Here is a 24,327-nt window from a genome sequence, read left to right on the forward strand (position 1 = left end):
TAAAAGCATGGGGCCGACTTGTTCCCAATAGCGTTCTTATTTTCCTATAAAATTATTCGCTTGGTTACTCCTGACAAGTGGGGCCACACTTATCATTGTGAGATAGAGAGAACTAACATGTGGGTCTACGCATATTTTTGTCATATAACATGGTCAGCGGGTTTGACGTGAAAATAACAATGTCTAATGCCATTATTGAGAAAACATCTAACAGAATGATGGCATCTTTTAGATATCTAATGGTATTTTTGAGCAAGCATCTCACGAATCGATGGCATTTTTGAGTAGCTGTAACTTCTAATGGCAAAACTGAGTAGTGGGACACAACTAGTGACATAAATGATACTCATGATGTCATGCACATGTTTTAATTTAAACACTATACTCGTGCATATGGTAATTTTGAAATTGATCCGTTATAGTTTCGATTTAGGTTAGTTTGAGTTTAGGTCTAGCTATATACTATGTCACTTGCGTGTTAATTTGAACGATGATTATGCTTATGTTAATTTTGGATGGGATCATGCACTTATAGACCAATGATGAAACTCAAACTATTTTCTATTTATAAACTGGTAGTTTTGACTTCATCTTTTTCGAACACACTTTTTCCTGCACTCACGTTGGATATTTATTGGAGTTTCTCAGCACAAGATTTTAATGAGGCAATTCATACAGCATATGCATATATGTCAGCATCATTTCCGCATTTTGTCTGCACTAGGTTTTTGGGAGTTTTTATGACCCTACAAGTACCGTTGATCTGCAGAGGCCGGGGGATAACCTCATTTTCAAAAAAAAAACAAGTACCATTGATCAATGGAGAGTGGAGTGTAGGATTCGGACACCATCACCAAGCTTGTACTTGAGCATACACATCATTATCTCTCGAGACTTGTGACCGGTGTCTATCTTTCAAGGGATCTAAACGCTCTTATATTTCTTTGCAGAGGGAGTAGAAGATAAGGGGGCCGGGATCCAAGCTAGGTATCTACGAAGACATAATTATATTCATCCTCTAAAAACAGTAAAAAAAAACGGTCGTATTCAAGAAAAGGCAAAAATGACTAGTAGGAAACAACATAAAACAGGTCTAGTTAGGCGTACGCTTAAACGTGAAGAGAAAAATAATCATTATTGGAGCTTTTATCTATGGAGAGTAGATTCTCTACAAATTTTCTACGAACTATCACTAGTAGAAAAAGGACCTAATGTGAGACACGTTAGTCCCGGTTCGATTTTGGCCCGGTACTAATGGTATCATTAGTGCCGGTTCGAACGGCTATGCATTAATGCCGGTTCGTTATGAACCTTTAGTATCGGTTCGTGCCACGAACCGGTACTAAAGGGGTGGTGGCAGGCTGGCATCAGGTCGGGGCCCCACGATCACCTTTAGTACCGGATCGAAACCGGTATTAAAGGGGTTTGACCTATAGTCCCGGTTGGAGACACAAAACGGGACTCCATTTCAGTTTTGAAAAATACAAAAGAAAATGATAAAAAATTCAAAAAATAAAATTCTTCGAGAAGTAGTTATATTACTACATCTACTAGTTAGGAAAATTAAAAAACTTAAATTTGGACATGTTTTGCAAAAAGTGTAGGGAAAATGTAAAACGGCTATAACTTTTGCATACGATATCGGAAAAAAACGTATAATATATCAAAAAATTCAGCACAAAAATCCGTATCCGATTTTGACCGCCTACGACATGTTTGCATTTTTTTAGAATCCTCAAATTCCAAAAAGAAAAAAAGATATGCTCAAATTTCAGTTTTTTTATTTTGGTTAAATATGGTCAAACTATGGTCAAACTTTTATTGAAGAAGTATTAATGTTGCAATATAATTATTCAAGAATATTAGTGTTACTAAATAATTATTTCAATTTTTTGAATTTTGGTCAAATCTGATCAAACTATGGTCAAATTGTGGTCAAACTTATTCAAGAAATATTAGTGTTACTAACTGTTTTTTAGAATAATAGTTCCAAACTCAAACGGTGAAACGTGTGACATAATGCTCAAGCTAAACTGCTGAGGGTTAATAGGATTGACAGCTTACATTTGTCAGGAAAACAACAAGTGCAGACTTGGAAAGTAGGGGGAATAGAACTCCGAAGTTAAGTGTGCTCAGGCTGGGGGAGTGAGAGGATGGGTGATCGGCCGGGAAGTTAGATGATTTGAAATGAGTGATCCACACTTGAGCAGTTAAGAGGGGTGATTAGAGACTAAATCATCAAATAATTTAGAAAATTGAAAATGAAAAAAAAATTACAAAATTTAAAAAAATAAATAAAAAAACCTTTAGTACCGGTTGGTAACACCAACCGGTACTAAAGGTCCCCCATACCATGACGCGAGCTCACGACACGTGGTGGGTCTTTAGTGGTGCCGATTGCAGAACCGACACTAAAGGCCCTTACGAACCGGTTTTAAAGCTCCGTTTTCTACTAGTGTATGTATATGTATTTTCTATCCATGCATGTGAATGTCTTCGGTTCCATATCATGCACACAATGATAAATGCATTCATGCCTATGCTTAGTGTTGGACACACGAAAAAGTCAGGCCCCGGGCTGACTCAGGCATCCTTCAGAGCACTGTAGCTACAGTGGTGTACGGTAACTACAGTCAATGAAGTAAGTCGGCGTCACGCCCCAGGCAGCCCTTAATTTGAATGCTATGTTACTCGTGCATTAATTTGAATGCTGATTATGCCTATGCCAACTTGAATGGGAGCATGCACTTATAGCCCTTTTGAATTATGGAACAGAGGGAGTAGTTCTGACCCAATTCATGTCAACTTTGTAGAACCCTTGAGGCTAAAAAATAACTTTGTCGACCCTTTTCTCATGCGCTTGCTTTAGAGACTTATTGCAGTTTATCGACACGTGATTTTGATGAGGCAATTCATACATATATATATGCTGGTACCATTTCTTCGTTTTTACCACACCTTTCCGTTTTTCTAAGGCTTAGACTTTGCAGAACAATGTATAGTGTAGGATTCACCCCCCCCCCTCCCCCCCCCCCCCCCCCCCCCCCCCCCCCCCCCCCCCCAAAAGGTGTCTTACTGGCTTTTTCAAAGCAAAGGGCAGTAGGCTCCGGCTCAAGAATGCCTTACTATAATGATTATTCTTCCCAATTTTACAAATCAATTCTCTCTAGAGATCTGTCATCGTACCTTTTACAGGATCATACATACATATTGGGAACAAAATATGTATGACAATAAAATACAAGAGGGTAGGGGATCAGAGCTATGATATCTATGAACATATAATCATATTTATTCGTCCTGTCAAGAAAGTAAAAACAAAACAAAATGGTTATATTCTACAGAAGACAAAAATGAGGGTTAGAAAACTACAGAAAGGGTTGTTGTTAGGCATGATCAGAAATGGGAAGGAAAAACAATCATTATTATTGGAGATTTAATCTATGGAGAGTAGATTCTCTACAAATTTTATATATACACTGTGTAATTTTTTTTCTATCGATGTGAATGGCTTCAATTCGATAAAAGAATGAAGCAAGTATTATGCACGTACGCATTGTTCTGTGAAGACATCCCCACACTCCTGAGTAGATTTCAAGTCGATGGCTTGGGACGTCATCACTGGAGAACATGCTCAATAATCATGCTACAATGCAGGCTATAACCACCAGCCAGATGGGGGCGTCTGATCATGTGAAAAGTGTGACAACATCTCTTCTGTATCCCCTAACCATCAACATCCGCGGCACGTTCTCGACGAGCAGATCCATGTATTCCATGTAGCAGTAGGCGGGCTGGTTCAGCGGCGGCGCCGGGAGGCTCACCAGCACCACGACGGCCATCCTGGAGTGCCTGAGGATGGTAGCGTTCAGCTTCAGCATGGTGTTGAGGAACTTGTCCACCTTCTGCTCATTAACCACGACCTGCTTGCCGCCCTCCATCAGGGGCCGCCCTTCTCTCTCCGCGGTCTCCTTCATCTCCGAAAGGTATACCCTGATTCTGTTCTGTGCGCTTGTGTAAGCTTCTTGAGTGTCATCAATCCTGGAACTGCCGTCCGCATGCGCTTCGAAGGATTTCATGGTGACGACGATAACCTCTGCTCGCATCCTGAGATCATACAGGAACTTCTTGACGTCAGCCTTTAGCTCCTCGGCCTCGGAGTCCTCTTCGGCGATGCAGAAGACCTGGATCTTACAGTCCTCGAAACTATCCTTGGTTAGTAGGAGCTGAGACAGCAGAAGCATCAGCCCTCCATCCCGCCAGATTTCAGGGTAGCGCATGACCACGATGTTTGGCTTCAAGTTTCCCAGGCCCATTGTCTGAACAATGCTGCGAAACCCATCGGACATCGAGGGTGCCACGATGATCTCCGCAACACCCTCACAGCGCTTGTCGTCAATATAAGCGCTTAGTTGCCTGCAGACTGCCTTTGCATCCTCAGCAGATTCATGATAGTCACCATCAATTATAGAGACGAATATCGACATGCCACGTCCCTTTTTCTTCATGAAATTAGCGAAATCTGCAAGCTTTGGGTGGCATGGGACATCTTCTGGAAGTCTGCCCCAAGGGCGGCAGAATATGAGAGGAATAGGGTACCAATTTTTTGGATGAACTTGGTTTGCTGCAACAGACATGGTCAAAATTAAAAGAATTTCGCTTAGTGTGTTGTGAGGTACGTTTAATTCCGACGTATGATAATAACAGTACCTCCCAGTGATCGAAGACTTCGCAGAGCTAGTTGAAAGTAGGCACTCTTAAATCCATCTCCCCAGTCTCCAGCCTTTCCTTTTAAGCTGACATAGTAGTAGATAAGGCTTGCAAGGGCAAGAGAGACCACAGTAAAAGCCCAAGAGATCATAAACATGATAACTGGAAATTAAGAGGGAGAAATCATCTGTTAACGGTCTGCACCTTTTTAATGTATTCAATATTACAATCTAAGGGTGTAATTTTTTCAGTTATAGAAAAAGAACAAAATAGACGAGAGCTGTAATGCATGTAATTTTGAAAGGTAGCTGACATCCCTTGACCACAACAAGAAATCTTGGACAAACTAACATGCAAGTGTTTAGTAAACATTTTCCATCAACTCAATGTTAGAAAACTATAGTGTCCATTTCTGTATACGTGTTATAACATGTGATCTTAAATAGAAATATTAAAATGGGGAAGCATACCAATGCAAAGCAATGCGCCGATGAGAGAAAGGCTCCAATGGTGAAGCTTCCATCGAGGACGCCAACTTGGAGCATCGAGGAGGTCAAGCAGAAAGCAGGAAAGGTTCACACCGGCATAGCACAGAAGGAAAAACATAGTGATAGTGGGTGTAATTAGATCCAAGTTCCCAATCACAACACAACTAATACAGATGAAGCTTGTAAACAGAGTCGCCACGTGCGGCTCAGACCCTTCATAAGCTTTAAAACAGTTTAGAACAGGGAGAATGTCATCATTCGCTATTGCCACAAGTAACCTTGGAGCCCCTGTTAGACTCTGCAGCGCTGCACCTAAAGTAGACAAGATAATGCCAATGTGAATTACTGCTGGGGCAGGCCAAGCGACTGTAGCTGTTAGGAGCCTGCATTAAGAAAATCAGTGAGCTGACTACACAAGAAAAAAGTAGCATGACTAACTTACAGCAATCCAAGATGTCAAATATTACGAAATGCTGAATAGCAGCACGACAGTGTCACACTAACACAAAAATAACTCTATGTACTTGCTCACTATGTTGTGTAGAACATCGTATTTTTCATATTGGTTTCAAGCGGTCGGTCATCTTAGGCTTCGATGTTTGGCACGAGCTTCGTGCGAGTAAATACATTGGTTTTGAATCAATGCTTCCGCCAGGGCATATATTCAGTACATTTGCAGGTCCTGTCAGGCGTGCATAAGCAATACTGCAGTAGTGATAGACTATCTTTCTCTCCTTGAGCATCATTACGAGTATGGGACGTGTCACCATTCCCCACCTTTAGCGACACTCGCTGGGACGCGCAAGTCCTGAATGTTTTTCAATATATGCAGTAGCGCTTGTGTACTAGTTCATGCCATCTTTCGGCATTAATGCACTTGCTTCTAATTTAGCAATGATTATATGAATCTTATGCTTATGGAGCTATCAACCCCTCTCTTAAGTCTCATATCCAAGATGCTCGAAAAATGCCCCCATGCTGTCACAGCATAGCTAACACACTATCAACATCCAGAAATCAGAAGGTTGATGAAGAAAGCTCAGACCTGTCAGTTAGAAGCTCTTGTCTTGTAGCCAAGGCTCCGAACAGAAACACAGACAGTAGATACATCATAGTAGTTAAAAGGGTAGCATATAATGTTCCAATTGGTATTGAACTTTGTGTGTCTTTAAGTGAAGCAGAGCGGTTCGAACCAGCCATGATTCCTGTAACAGCTGGGAAAAAGAGACCTAACAATGCGCTGAAAGACAAATAGCAAACGGTTAGCAAGCGCACACTAAATAGCATCTATATACAGCAAGCATGAGAATTAGCAGTAAGAATTACGCACTTAAAATCCCAATATATAGGCCCATTTGGATCAGGAACTCCAGCATCATTTGTAGGTTGGTAATCTGCACTCCAGTTGTCAACTAGTGTAGTCGTACTTAACCCAGTGATTCCCTCTACGTAGGAAAAAACCAACAACAATGATTTAGAACAAAATAAGAAATAAACATAATCATAAGCAAAGCTACTTACTTGGAGAGTTGGGTCCTGGAGCACTCAAGACACCAATGTAAATGCAGAGTATTGAGAAGAGGACTGGCATTAAGAAAGCAGGGGCAACCTTGTTGATAATTTTGACGCCACCAAACACAATAAAACACAACAGTATGGTCACAATGACACCATAGATCTGGAGGTCATGCAAGCTGGGTGTTGATATAGTTATTCCACTGCCTCCATTTGCTGTACTATCGACCACTGTAACCTTCTCTGCATTTGAATTGCTAAGAGTTAATTTAAATAAGAAATGATGAAAGATCAAAATTTAGAATAAAGATTGCATACCTCTACAGAAGAAAGCATTTGCAAAGGCAAAACTATCATTTCGGAAAAAGGTGAGAGGGTTTTCTCGATTAAATAAGCATTTGGTAAGCTTTGTTAGAATTTGGTAAAAACTACTTTTACAAGTTTTGTTCTGCATATATATAGGACCTGTAAAAACAAACCAACATCAACTGCATTGTTTTGAGCTAATAGTAACACAACACCTTGAAAAAATCCAGCAGAAGGAACAGCATCCAAAAAGGTTTCTACAGCTCCCAGCACATACCTGCAACTAGCAATCGTGTGTTAACAACACAACAGCTCATAAACTGATAATGCGTCAGAGAGAGGGAGAAAGCCACGCCAAGAAAGAATTAAAGCATTGAAAGCTGCAATGGTAACACTTGCGATCTCAATAAGCAGAACTGCACAAGCAACAAATGGCAATTCTGTCATTTCCTCTTTTGGTCCTACATAGAACTATGAGCTCTCCTAATTAACATACAGGTTTTCTTTTGTTTCTCAAGATTACATACTAGCATAAAGGTTCCAATCCCACACTGCAATACTGAATAAGATCCAAATATAATACTCCCTCCGTCCCAAATTATTCGTCGTGGTTTTAGTTCAAATTTGAACTAAAACTACGACAAGTACTCCCTCCGTTCCAAAATAGATGACCCAACTTTATACTAAAGATAGTACAAAGTTGAGTCATCTATTTTGGAACGGAGGGAGTAATTTGGAACGGAGGGAGTAGTATAATACTGATATTTTACTGGCTATTCTATCAATATTTGACTCGTTGTACTATACAAATGTATATAACTGCATAAACAAGAAGAGAGCTATATTCCTGCCCAAGTAGATATAGTAGCAAGTCTGCAATATGATAGATAAAACTATTTGGCCAAAAGGAAGTTCCAAGAAAAACAAATTTTACGAAGGACACTGTCAAGTAATCAATCGGCATGCTCTAAGTCTAATGCAGACTTACATAGCCCCAGCAACTGCATTTCCAAGGAAGAAACATAATCCAATACTAACTCCAACTTCTGGACCTAGTGCACGGCCAATTAGATAGTATGGTCCACCACCCTGAAACAAAAAGAAACTTTCCTGAATACATCGATGATCTAGCATGTAGCGCAGAATAATGAGACGTAAACAACAAACTCTCTTGCGATGATTGGCTGAGATGTCTAACTTGCTGATCTGAACGTAATTGACTGAGAAATACAGAAGTTCTAAGTCTGATATTCAAGTAGTAGATGGGCCTCAAATAGGGATGTAAATGGCCAATAAATGGCGCCTGCAAGTCCCATTTAGTCAGCTCTACTTAGCTCGATAGTTCATTTTGCCTAGAAAAAACCTTTATTGAACTGTTAGAGCAAACTGGACCCGGTTTACATCCCTGGCCCTCAAAGGATATCAAAATATGAATTTGTTTTCCTCAATTGTGAAATTACTGGAAATATATTTTACTGTACTGGATGATGATGAGTTTGCCTCTCTATCGTGGTCGACAAACAACAAGAAAAAATAAAACAGTTATTTACAGAATAGACATATAGAGCCTTACTCAAGAATCTATCACTTGTTACAGATATTCCGCATACCTTCATTGCCCCATTTGTTGCAATCGCGCTTAATGATATTGCAGTTAAAAATGTGCATGCGCCACATAATGCAACTAAAACAAGGGACTGCCATATGCCTCCCATACCGACGATCCTACAAGGAGAAATGAAAGGTTGTTGTGTTTAATATTCGAATATATGGTTTATCCTACATCTTTTCTAATTCTGAAGCTAAGTAAGAAACACAATCAGAGGAAGTGTCACGTCTTTATCACCTACTGTTAGATGAGAACCCAATGAACAAGAACGTCTCTCAAACTGGACAGGTCATTTTAAAGAAGTAACCATTCATTCGTGAAACTCAAAGCCCATTAAATTCTTATTTAGTTGCAAGAGTACAGGGTGTGGCATTAACGAAATTCAAAATGCCAATTCTTCAGTACAGTAATATGGAACAATATGAAGTATATCAAGGTCCTCAGATGGGGCAATTCTCCGAGCCAACGGTTCCTAAAGTGGTAATCAATGTTTTGCAATTTTAGAGTAATGTTCCTTAACTTAGTTAAACTACGGAAACAGTGCATCCAATAGTAAATAAATACTCCCTCTGTAGAGTAATACAAGACCTTTTATACCACTAAAGTAGTGATCTAAAAGATCTTATATTTCTTTACACAGGGAGTATATGATAAAGCTACATGAAGGCTGTTTACCACAATGGCCATAAAGTACACAAGGGAAAGATATAAATATGACTTCCACCGTAGCATCTTTATGTTGCAGAAACTAACTAGAAAGTAGTGGATAATGGCATAATGCACTGATAAAGAACAGGTGCAAAATTTTACCATGTGAAACGTATATAATAGATTATTCCCAAGATATTCTGCAAGCACGGCACAAAGACACCCATCATGGTACCGAGTTTAGGGTCAGTTTCCTGCATAGCAAAAAAATAAATGAGTGCAACCAACAGTGATGCTTTAACAAAAATAAACTAAAGTAAAATTAAGCAAAGGGACCAAGAGCAATAAAAAAATAGAATAAGTTTGTTTACAAATAAAAATAAACAAAAGTAATGACAATTAAATTTGGAAATTGGCCTTGACCTAACAAGTTTGGAAACGGCATTAGATAATTGGATGTGGAACGAACCTTAGGGCGTCCGATGGTAATACCGATATCCTCACTATCCGTAGGACTGACAGGTGTCTGAGCTGGTTCTTCTGCCATACTGTTCAGAATCAGTCAGACATATGACATGGCTCTAGCTATGTTCGCAGAAAAAATAAACATATATATAGGCTTCTAGCGATTTCCTCAAACAATATATATGTTTAGAGCGCTATAAACACACGTTCAGGAAAAACCTCTGAAGCTCTGATTAAAACGAAGCAAATTCATACAACAAGTGATGACTGATGAGCTGATGGTACCTCTTAAGTCCCAAAATATTGACCAACGAGTCGAAACCGAAGAGCTCGAGCTTTGAATCACTTTGACGTGCACTAGATGTACGGTGCGCATTGGAAGAAGCCACTCGCATTCTTGGATCCATACTTCTGTTCCTACCAGGATTAATGGGCCTGTAATATGAACAATTAAATCTGTCAGTGCTAGCATTTCTGATCAAGAAACCAAAAAAATTCCTTTCAGAATTCAGAAGCAGATGATTCTTCAGGTAGCAGGGAACCAGTAGCTACGGCAGTTGCAATTCTGGGGAAGTGGCACTGCTAAAATAAAAGCGAGAATAGCAATCCATCGGTTTCGGAATAAATCTACCAACACCTTCAAGTGGCAACTAGTTAAGATGTGTTTAACTTTGAACTAAACAACACATTAATCATACGAAGATTCTTAACGTCAACAAGTCTTCTAATACGTGAGTACACGAACCAAAATAAACACCCTGCAGTCATCATGATTCCAAATGACAGGTAGCAACTTTGTCCAAATTCGAACGAGCTCACAAGGATTTCGATGCTGACTACTGCAACGAAGATACTATCAGCAATGCGACGATCCGCGCCGCATCCACATGCGCTGCACACGACAGAACAGAAGAGAAGAGACGCGAAATGCGCGTCATCCAACCGAATCACCTGGGCCCCGAGGAGGGGTCGGCGGAGGCGCCGGGGTCGAGGGGCGCCATCTGGACGACGGCGCTGTCGTGCGGCTCCACGGGGCGGTACCTCTGCTGCGAGGCCTCCGGCACCGGGCCCTCCTCCTCCTCGTCGTCGTCCGCGGCGACGACGGCGCTGTCGTGCGGCTCCACAGGGAGGTACCTCTGCTGCGACGCCTCCGGCACCGGGCCCTCGTCGTCATCGTCGTCGTCCGCGGCGACGACGGCGGCCCCTGGGGCTCCCCTGCTCCCCATCGCCTTAGGGTCGGTTTCAGTTTCAGATCGAGGCGCGAGTCTAGCTGCACCTGGGACAGGGCACCTGGTTCCAAATGCAGCAGCCTTTTTTTTTTTTTTTGCACCTGGCAAAGAGGATTTTGCTACTGAAATTTGATTCGATCTGGCAAAATCTATACCAATATAACTTTTTTTTTGAACCAGGGAACAAAAGTTCATTGCATATTTTTTTTGTTTTTGCGAAAAATCCTCCCACCTAGTAAGATATTAGATGTAATGGTGGTACACATATCGACAGAAATAATAGTAGAAATTTACAACCGGTTACATCGACGACTACATGCATTGGTGCGGGCCGAATGCGCACTTCCATCATTGTCCCTCCCTTGTCGGAGCCGGCCAGGCAAACCATGTTATGGTTGACATTTGGGAAATCGTCGTGCTAAGCCTTGGAGGACCGGCGCCCCATAGCACAAGTTTGTCGCTGACAGAGACAAAAATGTTGATCGAGAGGACCCGTACCTGCAAGGTGTTGCGTCACCTTATTATTGGACCAGGCCCATGTAATTTCAAAATACTTGAGTATAACCAAGGCCATATCCGCCCGCCAAATCCAGACGGATCTGCCTGAGATCAGCATCGATTGGATCCAAATAGATCTGTCGGAGGCCAAAGGCAACATGACCCAATCGAATCAACGGGAGACACCTCTGCATGCCCTTTGTCCATAGTTTAAAATACCGGGCTGGGCCAGCGGTCGGGCCCGGAAAAACCGGAACCGGCGGCCTTGCCGGTATTATAAGCTTATTACACTGTTTTGCAAACGGATCGAAAAAACCGGTTGAACTAGACTGTTTTTTGCCCAAACCGGTTGAACCGGTAATAGACGCTAGTATCTCTAGGAAAGAGGAAAAATAATAGCGGCCGCTAGAGGTTTATCCTTGGGCACAATTAAATAGGCTGACGTCACCAATTTGGTTCAACAACCAACTTGCCCATCCACAGTTAACCGTGGAAGGCTAGAAACTTAGTATATTTGACATATTTTTATGGATTAAAAAACCAGCAAATGAACCGATGAACTGGCGATCCGACCAGTAAAAAACTAAACCAGCGGCATCACTGGTTCGATTGCCGGTTTGGTTTTTTAAACTATGCCTTTATTGACCCTGGACGCATAGCTAGAATGGGTAGGGCGGCAACGACACTATCCTGGCTCAAGGGTGCTGCCGCGGCCTTGCCGCCTTACTAGGACACCGAGCACTACCGTCACCACAACCATGGCTGAAATCTCAAATGACTCAGCAACCCTAACCAGACGGAAGAACCCCAAATACTAGCACAAGTACCATACGAGCATAACCACAAGACTAAGAACAAAAGGAAAAACACACGAGAAGAACATGGATAGCTAGTGATGCAAAGGCAACACACCTATGAAAAGCAGATTCACACTACACGTTTGAATGGTTTCTCACAAATTCACAGGAAACACAAGAACAAAGGTGGTGGTTCATCCTCAAGTCCAAAGTTAAGGAGTTATTGTGCTTTGTTGGAGCCTTCACCCGTATGTGGTCCCGTACTCAATAAGAATCTTCACTTGGAATTGACCTTGTACTCCAATGAAATCTTCTCCTATGGAAGGCTTTGTAATCCTTCAATAAGTAAAAATTATCGAACCCAACGAGGAGCGAGAGAAATTATTCTGTGGAAACTAGCTAGGAAACTAGCTAGGAATCATTGTGGTTGCTAAAAGAAGTACTTTCTTCATAGAAAATATAAGAGTGTTTAGATCATTAAAATAGTGATCTAAATACTCTTATATTTCTTTACAGAGGGAGTATTATTTGTTTGGTTAATTAAATGATCGCAATATTAAAGGCTTAATTTGTTGGAGTATAATGTTCGGTCCTCTCCCAAAAGCTCAAACAGATGGAGAAAGGTGGGCTATGCATTTATACATCAACACTTCCCATCACGTGTGGCTCCCTCAGGGCGAACACATGGATCGAAAGGATGTAGCTTTTGGGTGAATTGGCTGGTGCATGCAGTTATACATAAGTAAAGTAAAACAGTGTGGCAAGCGGGTCAATCCTTATAAGTGCTAGAGACAAGTGGGTTGTATTTCTTATGTGGACTAAATCCGAACACATAAAATCTTTTTACATGTGTTTCTTTTGTCATGTTTTTGTTGGATTTCCTGCGTATCAGAATATCTTTTTCCCTTAAATCTCCTCCTCTGAAAAGTAGAAGACATGGTTGAATATGTATGATAAAAGAGCACTTTATCTTACAAAATAGTGATGTAAAATGCATGTATTCAGTGAAGGCCGAGTCGAAAATTTAGGAGTAAACTGAAAGAATTTCTGCTTACTGGGGGTAATTCAGATAAAAATTCATTAAATGAGAGGTAATTACAATAACACTTTTGCTTTGGTACATCCCCTATATGCATTGACGGTTGAGATCAGATTTCTAAAAAAGTTAATCAGATTTGTAAAAAAGTTAATCAGATTTAAAAAAAGTTCATTGAATTTGAAAAACAGTTCACAAATTTCTAAAATAGATCACAGATTTTAAAAAATCATTTATTTTGAAAAAAGTTCATTGAATTTGAAAAAAAGTTCACCGGATTTAAAAAAGTTCATAGCAGTCAAAAGAAATTCACCAGATTTTAAAAAATGTAATCATATTTGAAAAAAGGTCGTCGAGTTTGAAAAAAAGTTCATTGATTTAGAAAAAGTTCACAAATTGTTAAAGAAGATCACAAAATTTGAAGAAAAGTTCATAAATTTTGAAAAAAGTTCATCAAATTTGAAAATAATAGTTCATCAATTTTGATAACAAAATCATCAATTTGAACAAAAAATGATTTGAAAAAAAATCATCGAACCAGGAAGAAGGAAAAAAGAAAAAGAAAATGCAAAAAGGAAAAAAAAGGAAGAGGGATGAAGAAAGACGACAAAGATGAATGCAATCACATGGGGATTGGTGGCGGGGTTGTTATTGCATGCTGGTTCGAAGCAGCAGGTGGCCAGTTCGAGTCGCAGACGATACACCCGCACTTCCTTTTGTTTTCAAACACAGAAGAAAAAGAGTAGATGGGTCGGCCCAGTTCGCAGCAGATAGAGTGTGCGCTTCAGGCGCCCGTTAGCAAAATGGCCTGTAACGGGCAACTGAAATGCTAAATAGGGATCGCCGCCCTCAAAGATGGGTTGCAAGTTGAGGAGTTCGAAACCCAGCTGCATGTGGCCCAGGATGACGTAAGAACGAAACAAACTTTGCACAGAGCTAACGAATAGTTGGGTCGACCCATTTAAACGTGTACGTGGTTCTGGTTTTGGGAATCTTCTGGAACATTCTAGCCCTTGCTTTTATCGGTTTTGGGAACCTTCTAGAAGGTTCCTGAACCCAGCTGCATGCGGCCCAGGACGACTAACAAAATAGAAGGCCCGCATAAAAAAGAACAGATTAAAGACCGAAATCAATTCTTGGCATGAAAACGAGATGATCATCGTTTGCAAAAACCATGCTCGGATTTCACTGGAAAGCAATATTGCATGCTCTACCTTTTTGTTTTGAAACACACAAGAAAAAGAGTATATGGGCCGCCCCAGCTTGCAGCAGAGATGATAGTGTGCGCTTCAGGTGCTCGTTAGCAAAATGGCAAGCGCTAAATAGGGATCGCCGCCCTCAAAGATGGGTTGCAAATTGAGGAGTTCGAAACCTAGCTTCGTGCGGCCCAGAATGACGTAAGAACGAAACAAACTTTGCATAGAGCTAACGAGCAGTTGGGCCGACCCATTTAAACGTGTACCGTGGTTCGGGTTTTGGGAACCCATTAGGGGAGCCCCTATTCAGCGCCTGCTGGGCCGGCCCACGGACGCGCACCCAAAACATTTTGTAATAGTGTACGTGGTTCGGGTTTTGGGAACCCATTAGGGGAACCCCTATTCAGCGCCTTCAGCGCTGGGCCAGCCCACGAACGCGCACCCAAAACATTTGTAATATTACGCGAAAAAACATCTAAAAAGGTGAATCCCTGTGAATCGAACTCGTGACCTTACACTCGTCGTCAAGCTTGGCAAACCAGTACACGTACAAGCTGCTAGTGATTCACTAGAGCGTGAATTAATTTGAGAACCAGCTTAGCAGCGCTACTTAGTGTACAGCCCCTCGCTTAGATTTTCGAATTATTTGAAAATATTAATGAAAAACGTGAGTGTATGGGAAAAATGTGAACATATTTGGAAAGTTGACAAACATGCATAAAAAAGTTGGCCAATGTAAAAAAGGTTCATGTATTTAATGAGTTCATGAATTCAAAAATAAAAGTTCATGAAATGGAAAAAAAAATACACTAATTCATTTAAAAAAGTTCATAACAATGAAAATCAACCACGAGTTTGACAAAAGTTCACTAGATTTAGAAAATTTCATCTAATTTTAAAAAAGTTCATCAAATTTGAAAAAAGTTCATCAAATTTGAAAAATGTTCATGGATTTTCAAAACAGTTCATCAAATTTTAAATAAAGTTCATCAAATTTGAAAAGAGTTCTTTGAATCTGAAAAAAGTTCATCAAATTTGGAAAGGAGTTCATCGAATTTGAAAAAAATTCATCGAATTTTAGAAAAAGTTTATGAATTTAGAAAAAAGTTCACGAATTTTAAAAAAACATGCATTAAAGAAAAACAAATTAAGAAAACAGAAAAAGATAAGGAAAAAAGTAAAAGAAAAAAAACAAACCGTGCTAAAGAAGAGGAGAAGAACAGAACAACTAGTCAACTAGCGAGGCGTAACTTGGTGGCTGAAACTATGCGCTCGCTACGAATTGGCTGTGAATTCGAAACTCTGTTCCGCATATTTTTTGCGTTTGTAAAACTGCTATATGGGCCGGCCCAGCGCGGGGCGCTGCAGGCGCCCGTTTGCGGAAAACACACGTTAACGAGCGCCTGCAGCGCCAAATAGGATTTGCCACCCATTAGCTTCCCAACTGAGAGGGCTAGGCCATATGACTTCCCATGACAGAAGGTGACACCGTTAAACCAATCTTTCTCTTTGGACGCCCACCGCCCACGTTCTCGGTATTCAACTCTGCACACACACATCGATCGCACTCTCGGGGATGGCGGCAAGGATGCAGCGTTTCGATGTGGGGGATGGTGCGTTGCTTGGCATAGATAATGCCAATGAGGTCATCGGGGAGCCTGGACCACATGTCGTATGTGGCGGCCATGGTGGACATGCTCATCTGCGCCACCATGCTTCACCAAATTTCTGTACATTCCGCCGAATGGCGGACGTGCTCATCTGTGCCACCATTGCATGCGATGCGATGCATGAATGCTGGTCAAGAACTGAAGCTGCTGCCGTGCAAGCGTGCAAGTGGGTGCCGAGGAAGCCGTGCATGCTCACGCGACTAATTCCAAGCTTGGATCTAGGCAGGTCAAGCTGGTGCCGTGCAGCGTGCAAGTGGCCAAATGAGATCGATAGAGCCCTCTGCTGGATTGGATGACTCCCATGTCCGTCCATCGGAAGACTTTCGGGGCTGTTTGGATCATTGCCCCGAGACGTCATGCCAAAAAATTGGTCGTTGACCCAGCTTTGGTTCTCATTTGGTTGCTGGCCAAAAAATTGGTTCGCCCGCAGCTCCACATCAGCCGTAGTTCAATTCGTAGCCAACTTTTTGGCAGGGCGTCTCGGGGCAATTTTTTTCATTTGGTTGGTGGCCAAAAAATTGGTGTGCCCGCAGCTCCACATCAGCCGTAGTTCAATTCGTAGCCAACTTTTTTGGCAGGGCGTGGGCGGCCAAATCCAGCGCCAATTATTTGGTGAGCCCGGGATTGGCAAGGTCGATACGGGCGCAAACCAAACAGCCCCTTCATACAACAAGCCAAAATACTACATTGCTTACAAGTAGTATTAGACCCGAAATACAGGGGTCCAGATTAATAGTTAGTCGTGCAACAAAGTGATCAGCCACGTGTTGATCTGTCACTAGCATAACCCCCTTGTGCTGCCATGAAAAAAAAATAGATATAGGAACATTTCTTTATAGAGGCGGCGTCCGAGCTGGTCCCTCCAACTGATGACTAATGGCAGAAAGGAGACGATGGACTGGGCGCTGCCGGTGGTTCACCGGACTATTAGGGACGTAAAATGAGTCCAGTTTAGTCTCGTTTAAGCCCATTTATCGATCTAACAGTTCAATAAAGTCTTTTTTTTTAGAAAAATGAACTATCGAGGTAACTAAAGCTGATAAAATGGGACTTGCGGGCCGTTTATTGGCCATTTACATCCCTATGACTATGCTACAACTCTCGGCACTGTCTCCATCAAAAGGGATGAAGCACTCGCTCTGTATGTGGTGCTCATTCGTGTGTTGTGCGGAAGTGCAGGATCATATCCTCTGGACTATTGATGCAGTTGCTTGGAGACGATACCTCAGTTTTTATTCGGCCAATAGGAACTGCGTCAAGCAATGTGATTCAAACATTTTGGAGAAATAAAAGTTCTACCCATGGTACCACGCCATTTCGCATGCACCTTGCTTACTGACTTGGAACCTGGAAAATCAAGCACTAGTATCCAGCGCATCAATTTGCTAATTTGCAGCTCTACTTTTACTAAAAAAAATTTGAATATAGATGCATTACATATCTAGGCAGTGCAGTGTACGTTTCTTCTGCATTTGATGAACATGGATTACTATTCTTTGCAGTTGAACGTTGATTCTCAACAATTTAACTTTTTTCATTTTAGGTATAAAAAAATTCTACAGTTGATGAATATGATTAACTCCTGAGACTTATTTACATCTACAATACCAAATAAATATCATTAGATACATCATCGGACATATTTTTACGTCGTATTTGTTCGGTTTTACTGATAACAATATGTTTCTCAATAAACATGATCACACTCTAAAATGTTTGACTTTTGAGAAAAACGCATTATATTACGAAACAGTGTGAGCATAGTTTTATTATTTAAATAATAATAAGGCCAACACATTTTTTTTCTAAGAATAAGCCAATGGATTAATCCATATAGACTAAATTATGTCATATGTTGGATCATTATAGCCGTGATTATACGGTTAAGATTTAATCATCAATAACTCAGACCTAAACGATTTGTGTTAGCCACAGGTAGAAGACGTATTAGTTACACTTGTTCCATGAAAACTTATCGATGTTGTAAATATCATCTCAAAGTAATAATACTAGCTACGGAGCAAGGATTTACATGTATGGGTGAGTTTTGTCTTAATATTTGCATGCAGCGATTTAATGCATCTGAAAATGTCAACTTGTGATATTATAAAGCGTAAAACTAATTTCTTTTGAGATAAGCCCTATAAACAGGAAGGGAGGGAGTATCCGTCAAAGCCCTAGCAAACCCAAATTTGTTCAATGAGGTCTTCTCCAGCGCGTAGCATCGATCACAGTACATCGTTGTAGATGTAAACACGCAGGTTTGGTGAACGACTTTGCTTAGATTCGTCTTTGCCTAGGTGAATATGACAAGATGATAAGTAAATATTTTTCTGTACCAAAAACCTGCTTAGAATGGGTGGATGTGCCTCTTTATTTATAGTAGAAATAGTTCGGATTATTTTCATATCATGCCACTTGGCAGATAACGGTGAATACCTTGATAATCCTTACATGACCATGGGCCAGGGTAAACTTACATAAATATCTCATGGTATGTTACTTTAGGCGATGATAAGTACCAAGGTGATGCTGCTTCCGATGGAGGTCGGTGACAACACATTGTCGACTGAGCTAGTGAGGAGGGGGGAGGGGGGGGGGGGGGGATTGATTCATGGGTGTTGTTGCAAGATATCCAAGGTCGAACAAGCCTTGAAGAAGTGAAGCTAATCAATAGTGGTTACTTACCTGTTCGTGAAGAGCCATGGTTGGGCACAGTTGTCACAAGTTTTTTTGGGATAAAGAATGGAAGCTAAAACTTTTGGCGCCTTTTGAGAAATTATGTAGAGTTCAAAGGTCATTAATGGACAGAGCAAAGTTTCACTGTTTCCTGTTGATTTGTCATTCTTGCCTTGTAAGACTTTGTCAAAACTGTTCGCGGTTTCTCTCGTGGAAATCGACGGGAATGCCCTTTAATTTGTTCAGCATGAAAATAATATTGTGTGCAAGGTTACCTCGCACAAATATCAGTTGAGTATGAATGCCTAGTTTTTCATTCAATCCGACCCATTCTACCGCATAAAACAGACTGAGATTACAGTTATTCCAGGCACGGATGCGCCACATTGGTTAGATATTGGGTATGAAACCGCGTAAAGGTTGTATCCCGAAACCGCCTCCAAGACCATACCGGCGGTTGCATGCCTAGCTTTCCATTTGATGTGCCGCTGTTTCTTCCATGTAGATCCTACCAGACTGGTTTCGTTTGTTCCTTCAAATCTAGCGAGGTATCCGCCAAAGCCCAAACAAACCCAACTTTGTTTAACGAGGTCTTCTCCAGCGCGTAGCATCGACGTCAGTATGGCGCTGTAGATGTATTTTTTTTTGACAGCTGGCGCTGTAGATGTAAACACGCAGATTTGACCTAAGACTGAGCTTAGATTCGTCCTGGCCCAGGTCAGTATATCTTAATCCCACTGGCACGTTGCACCTAACTAATCACATGCCTTATTTAGTAGAATAATAAGGAATAATGGATCCACTAGTACATCTTAATTACCACACGGCTTAATTACACGCGTGCGAGACTGAGCATGGATGCCACATGTGGCATGTGGTAGTGGGACGATATTATATGTAGGCAGTCACTTAGATATGGCTCGACGCGCAAGAGAGACAGTATATATTCACACCACCGTATACAGATACGAAGAACACAAACGAGCAGCTAGCTCTGCCTAACTTGTTTCATTGATCCTATCTGAGCTTGGCTAATCTCTTCGATTCCACCTGTTTTCACAACTCTTCCTCGACCGCACAAGTAATTCATGGCGCGGTCGACGTCTCCTCTCGTCAACAAGGCTTCACCCACCGAGCAGCGCCGCCTTCTCCGACCTCGCCGTTCTTCAAAGCGTGTCACCGCTTTGAGCCCGGAGGCGCTCCTTGATGCCTCACTCCCCAGCGCCGAGCACCCTGTGCCGGTGTTGCAGCAGGATGACGGCGACATCGTCGCTGCCACCATCCCTCTGAAGGGAGATGCTACTCTTTCAGATGGCAGTCCATGCCGGGGAGAAGATGGGGAAGAACGGCCTCAAGGACACTGACTCGATCGCAACGCCGATTGTGAGCGGCACGACGCACTGGTCCAAGAGCTCGGGCGACCTCATCGCGTTCAAGGAAGGACGGCGCCACAGCTTCGAGTACGGCCGCTACGGCAACCCCACTATGAAGGTCCTAGAGGACAAGATCAGTGCCCTAGAGAGGGCTGAGTCGACGCTTGTCACGTCCTCGGGCATGAACGCCATCGTCGCCACGCTGCTTGCGCTCGTGCCACCCGGCGCCGGCCACGTGGTAACCACGACAGAGTGCTACAGCGAGGCGCGCGCCTTCATCCGCGACAAGCTCTCCAAGATGGGCATCAAGGTGACATTCGTCGAGCTGAATGACATGGAGACACTCAAGGCCGTTCTTGACCAGGGCGACGTAAGTTAATTTCCATAGCACATATATAATCAAGGGATCCATATGCATGTATATTGATTTTTTCTGACTCTTGGGATGCTTGACCATGATGCAGGTGACACTCTTCTACACTGACTGTCCGACAAACCCCCACCTCAAGTGCATCGACATTAAGCTCGTAGCGGAGCTGTGTCACCGCAAAGGGGCTCTGGTGTGCATCGACAGCACCCTCGCCTCGACCATCAATCAGAAGCCACTCACCATCGGGGCCGATATCGTCGTGCACTCTGCCACAAAGTACATTGCCGGCCATCACGACGTGAGTAGCTACACTAGATCACATGTATTTTCGTAGATCGTACAATTACACTGCCATTTTGCTCCTTTACTTCCATGGTCACTAGTAGTGTCTATATAGTTTAAGACTTCTCATCATGTTATTCCATTTCAGGTCATTGCAGGATGCATCAGCGGCTCGGATGCGCTCATCTCTAGGATACGTGCGTGGCATCACGACCTCGGCGGCGCCATTAGTCCGGTATGTAGTATATATTAACTGTAGCACATATGTTAAGACTCATTCTTATTCAAGAAAACTAGATTTTAAAGATTACCACTTGCGCTGGAACTGAATTACTGCAGGACGCGGCCTACATGATCATACGCGGCCTCAAGACGATGGCGCTTCGCGTGGAAACACAAAACCACACTGCATTGCGCATGGCGCGCTTGCTCGAGAACCATCCCAAGATTGAGCGGGTGTACTACCCTGGACTCATCAGCAGCCCATGGCACCACATCGCCAAGAGCCAGATGACCGGTTGCGGTGGCGTCATCAGCTTTGAGGTGGCATCAGACCTGCACGGCGTCATGAGGTTCATCGACGCATTGGAGATACCCTTCATTGCAACCTCACTTGGTGGGTGTGAGAGCCTCGTGCAACAGCCGGCAGTCATGTCCTTTTGGTACGTGGTGCTCTAGAGTTCCTCTCGTTTGCATCTTAGAGGATGATTCACTATATATATTTATGGTCGACATTTTGACTTATATTGCATGGATTGTGTATTTATCAGGGGGGAGAGTGATGAGGAGAAGGCCAAGAATGGGATCAAGGACAACTTGGTGAGGTTTAGCTTCGGGATTGAGAAGTTTGAGGATCTCAGGGATGACATTCTCCAAGCCCCGGAGAAAATTTACGATTATTCTTGATCACTAATTAATAGTGTAACAATTTTGACAAGCTAGCTATGTAGAAACCCTTTTTGTGCATATGGTAGGTAGTCAAATTGTGCTGAAATCCTAAGAAAAGGTAATTAGTGTGCATTCTTTTATTTCTTGAAGGAAGAACATCAAATTTGATGATAAGAAATATTTGCTTCGCGTCATATGTGATTGAAAGAAATTCAAATATACAAAACTTTACTTTCTGTTTCACTATTACAACCATGTCAATCACTTTTATTCGGGTAAAAAAAATTGTTTCCCATAGTGTCGGCGCTGATTAGGGTAGATCACTCGGTAGGGTACCCCGGCATGGTCAGTAGGTCGGAGTGGGGAAACATGAGACATGTTTATATAGGTTCGGGCCCTCCTTGCGAGGAAAAAAATGTACTCATGCTCATGTATATTGTGATTGTTTTTGTTGAATTGAGAGATTGTAACTATCGACTAGCTCTGCCCTGGCTTATGTATAAGATACTGTGGATCATAGGGTTACACGACCTAGTCGGCTACATCGGTGGAGGGGAGTCTTGAATCACTCTGGCTTCCTTGTCTCGGATAACAAGGCCTTCAGAGACTTCCTTCCATAGGGCCCTTGGACCGGCATGATGGCCTGGGAGGAAATCGATCTAGGAGGTGTAGGACCAGCCTACTTGGACCAGAAATTATAAGGTGAGGTACCCCTAGGCTATAACACATAAGTATCCCCTGGACCAGTCTTCAAGCTTGGCAACCTCCTGATCGGCACCGATCTACTACCTTCTCGCTTGCCGAGGTTTAAATTGGCTCTTCAAAGCTCCCTTAACAGTTCATCGTCGATCTCCTATAGCCTGACTGCTTCTGAAGTCGGATGAACCACTCCGGTCTTGACTTTTCGATGAAGATAGTTGAGCTGCACATTGATATTTAGGCACAACTGACTTCCACGCGTCATATTCTTGCGTAATACTAGTTAAATTGTTCGGCCCGATTTGCTCTAAATGAAATTGGCTGGTCTCTTCACCCAGACAAGCCGGCCCATGTGCACCGCCTGACAACCAGTCAAAATGACGTGTGGAGGCCCCACCTAGGCCACATCCCAGCTCACAGTGGTGTGTGCCTTGATCTCCTCGAGAATTAACGACAACCCCTTGATCCTCATGCACTATAAGAGGCATTAGTGGGGATGTGAAGGGATTTCCTACCACGTGGAGGGGCTTTACTGTCGTCGTTCCTCCTTCCATCGCTTACAAATAGGGGATGAACGGAGGAAAGCCTTTATGTGCCTGCCCCTTTTCCTCTTCTTCTTCCTTGCACACCTACTCCATGCTCTGTTGCACCGCTGCTCCATGGCTCCCAAGTCCAAGCATCCGATGAGGGACGACAAGATCACCGGCACAGGAAAAGCACCACAACTGCCAAGGCCAAGGAGAAGGTGTAGTTATTGACGAAGGGCGAATAGATGCCATTCACCGTCACTGGCACTATGTTGTTGCATCTTGTTAACATCGGCTGCCTCTTGCAACCTACGTACTATCGCAATTCCCTATTCACTGGTGATCAAGATGGTGGATAGTTGCGTCTTTGCGGAGAACGTGCCCAAGTCGTAGGATTACAAACGGGTTAGCTTCATCCCTTTCTTCCTATGCGGTCTTAGTTACCCAATCCATCTCTTTTACTATGGTATTCTCCAATTTTAATGCCTGCAAATGCACCACCTCACTCCCAACTCCAGCTTGCACATCGCGTGCTTTATTAATCTCTGTGAGTGCTTCCTCAACGTCGAGGCTCACTTTGACATGTGGAGGAAGTAGTTCCAAGTAAAACTCCAGACCGACGTGAACGAGACTTGTGAGTCTGTAAGAGCTGCCATATGTAAGCAGTCTGGATCTGGGCACTATGAAAGTAGCATTTTTGGGGATAATCCGGTCTGCCACTGAGCCAATGCTGCTGTCAAAGTAGCCAAAAATGAGCCTGATGCAAAGCCCGTTTAGAGGCCATCCCCACCGGTGAAGCCACTATACCGGGAGATGAAGAAGACACCCCATCCTGCACACCTTTCCAATCACCGCCAATGTATGGGCACGCGCCCAGAACCGCCCTTGGGTCACTATAATTGTTACCTATGCAATCTAGGCTTAGCTCTAGACGTCCAGACGCGCATTGGTGTATGCATGTTACTAGACGGTAATTTCACAAATAGTCAACATACACGGTTACACACACACCAAGACGGGATGAACTAGCTAATTAAATTCTAACATAAAAGCAACTCGATTAACCAAGTAGCAGATATCAGTCATATGTTCTGGTAGACATATGCATGATGCATGTTTGAACACTAGCTACTCCATCTTGAGATGTTGAGTAAATCCGCCTGCACAAATTTTTGAAAAGAACTTTTTAAATCGTGCGGCATGACTCCGCCTTGGGGTGGTTAAGCCTCAAGGTTCATGCATGCGCATACATGCATGCTTATTTCTAGCATGTTACCGAGTTTGATGGGTGACTCTTGGACCCTATCAAAGAACGTGTTAGTGATTAAATTAGTTAACGTGT

At 42.6% G+C, this 24,327-nt stretch overlaps 1 protein-coding gene and 1 pseudogene across 2 annotated transcripts; one reads left to right on the forward strand and one right to left on the reverse strand.

Moving 5' to 3' along the window:
* Window positions 1-3,399: 3,399 nt before the first annotated feature.
* On the reverse strand, window positions 3,400-11,023 carry LOC123040257 (cation-chloride cotransporter 2). Its single transcript, XM_044463150.1, has 13 exons — window positions 10,693-11,023; window positions 10,027-10,176; window positions 9,746-9,824; window positions 9,439-9,530; window positions 8,630-8,744; window positions 8,008-8,108; window positions 7,235-7,296; window positions 6,720-6,956; window positions 6,529-6,643; window positions 6,244-6,438; window positions 5,181-5,581; window positions 4,711-4,872; window positions 3,400-4,624 (listed from the first exon to the last, which is right to left on the reverse strand). Exons 1-13 carry the CDS (start codon window positions 10,965-10,967, stop codon window positions 3,690-3,692), a joined length of 2,919 nt encoding a protein of 972 aa, XP_044319085.1. The 5' UTR covers window positions 10,968-11,023; the 3' UTR covers window positions 3,400-3,689.
* Window positions 11,024-19,839: 8,816 nt separating this feature from the next.
* LOC123040259 (probable cystathionine gamma-synthase 2) lies at window positions 19,840-22,040 on the forward strand (annotated as a pseudogene). The gene is made up of 5 exons (XR_006418108.1): window positions 19,840-20,589; window positions 20,684-20,887; window positions 21,020-21,106; window positions 21,211-21,533; window positions 21,642-22,040. The product of XR_006418108.1 is annotated as a probable cystathionine gamma-synthase 2 (transcript).
* The last annotated feature ends 2,287 nt before the right edge of the window (window positions 22,041-24,327 follow it).

Source organism: Triticum aestivum, chromosome 2B (assembly GCF_018294505.1).
Source record: "Triticum aestivum cultivar Chinese Spring chromosome 2B, IWGSC CS RefSeq v2.1, whole genome shotgun sequence".
NCBI classification, from domain to species: Eukaryota; Viridiplantae; Streptophyta; class Magnoliopsida; order Poales; family Poaceae; genus Triticum; species Triticum aestivum.

Coding starts and splice junctions, on each gene's coding strand:
- LOC123040257 (XM_044463150.1), bottom strand. CDS start 10,967: ATGGGGAGCAGGGGAGCCCCAGGGGCCGCCGTCGTCGCCGCGGACGAC. Junction 7,297..8,007: donor AATGCAGTTGCTGGGGCTAT/GTAAGTCTGCAT, acceptor TGCTAGTTGCAG/GTATGTGCTGGGAGCTGTAG. Junction 4,873..5,180: donor CGGCGCATTGCTTTGCATTG/GTATGCTTCCCC, acceptor CTTAATTTCCAG/TTATCATGTTTATGATCTCT.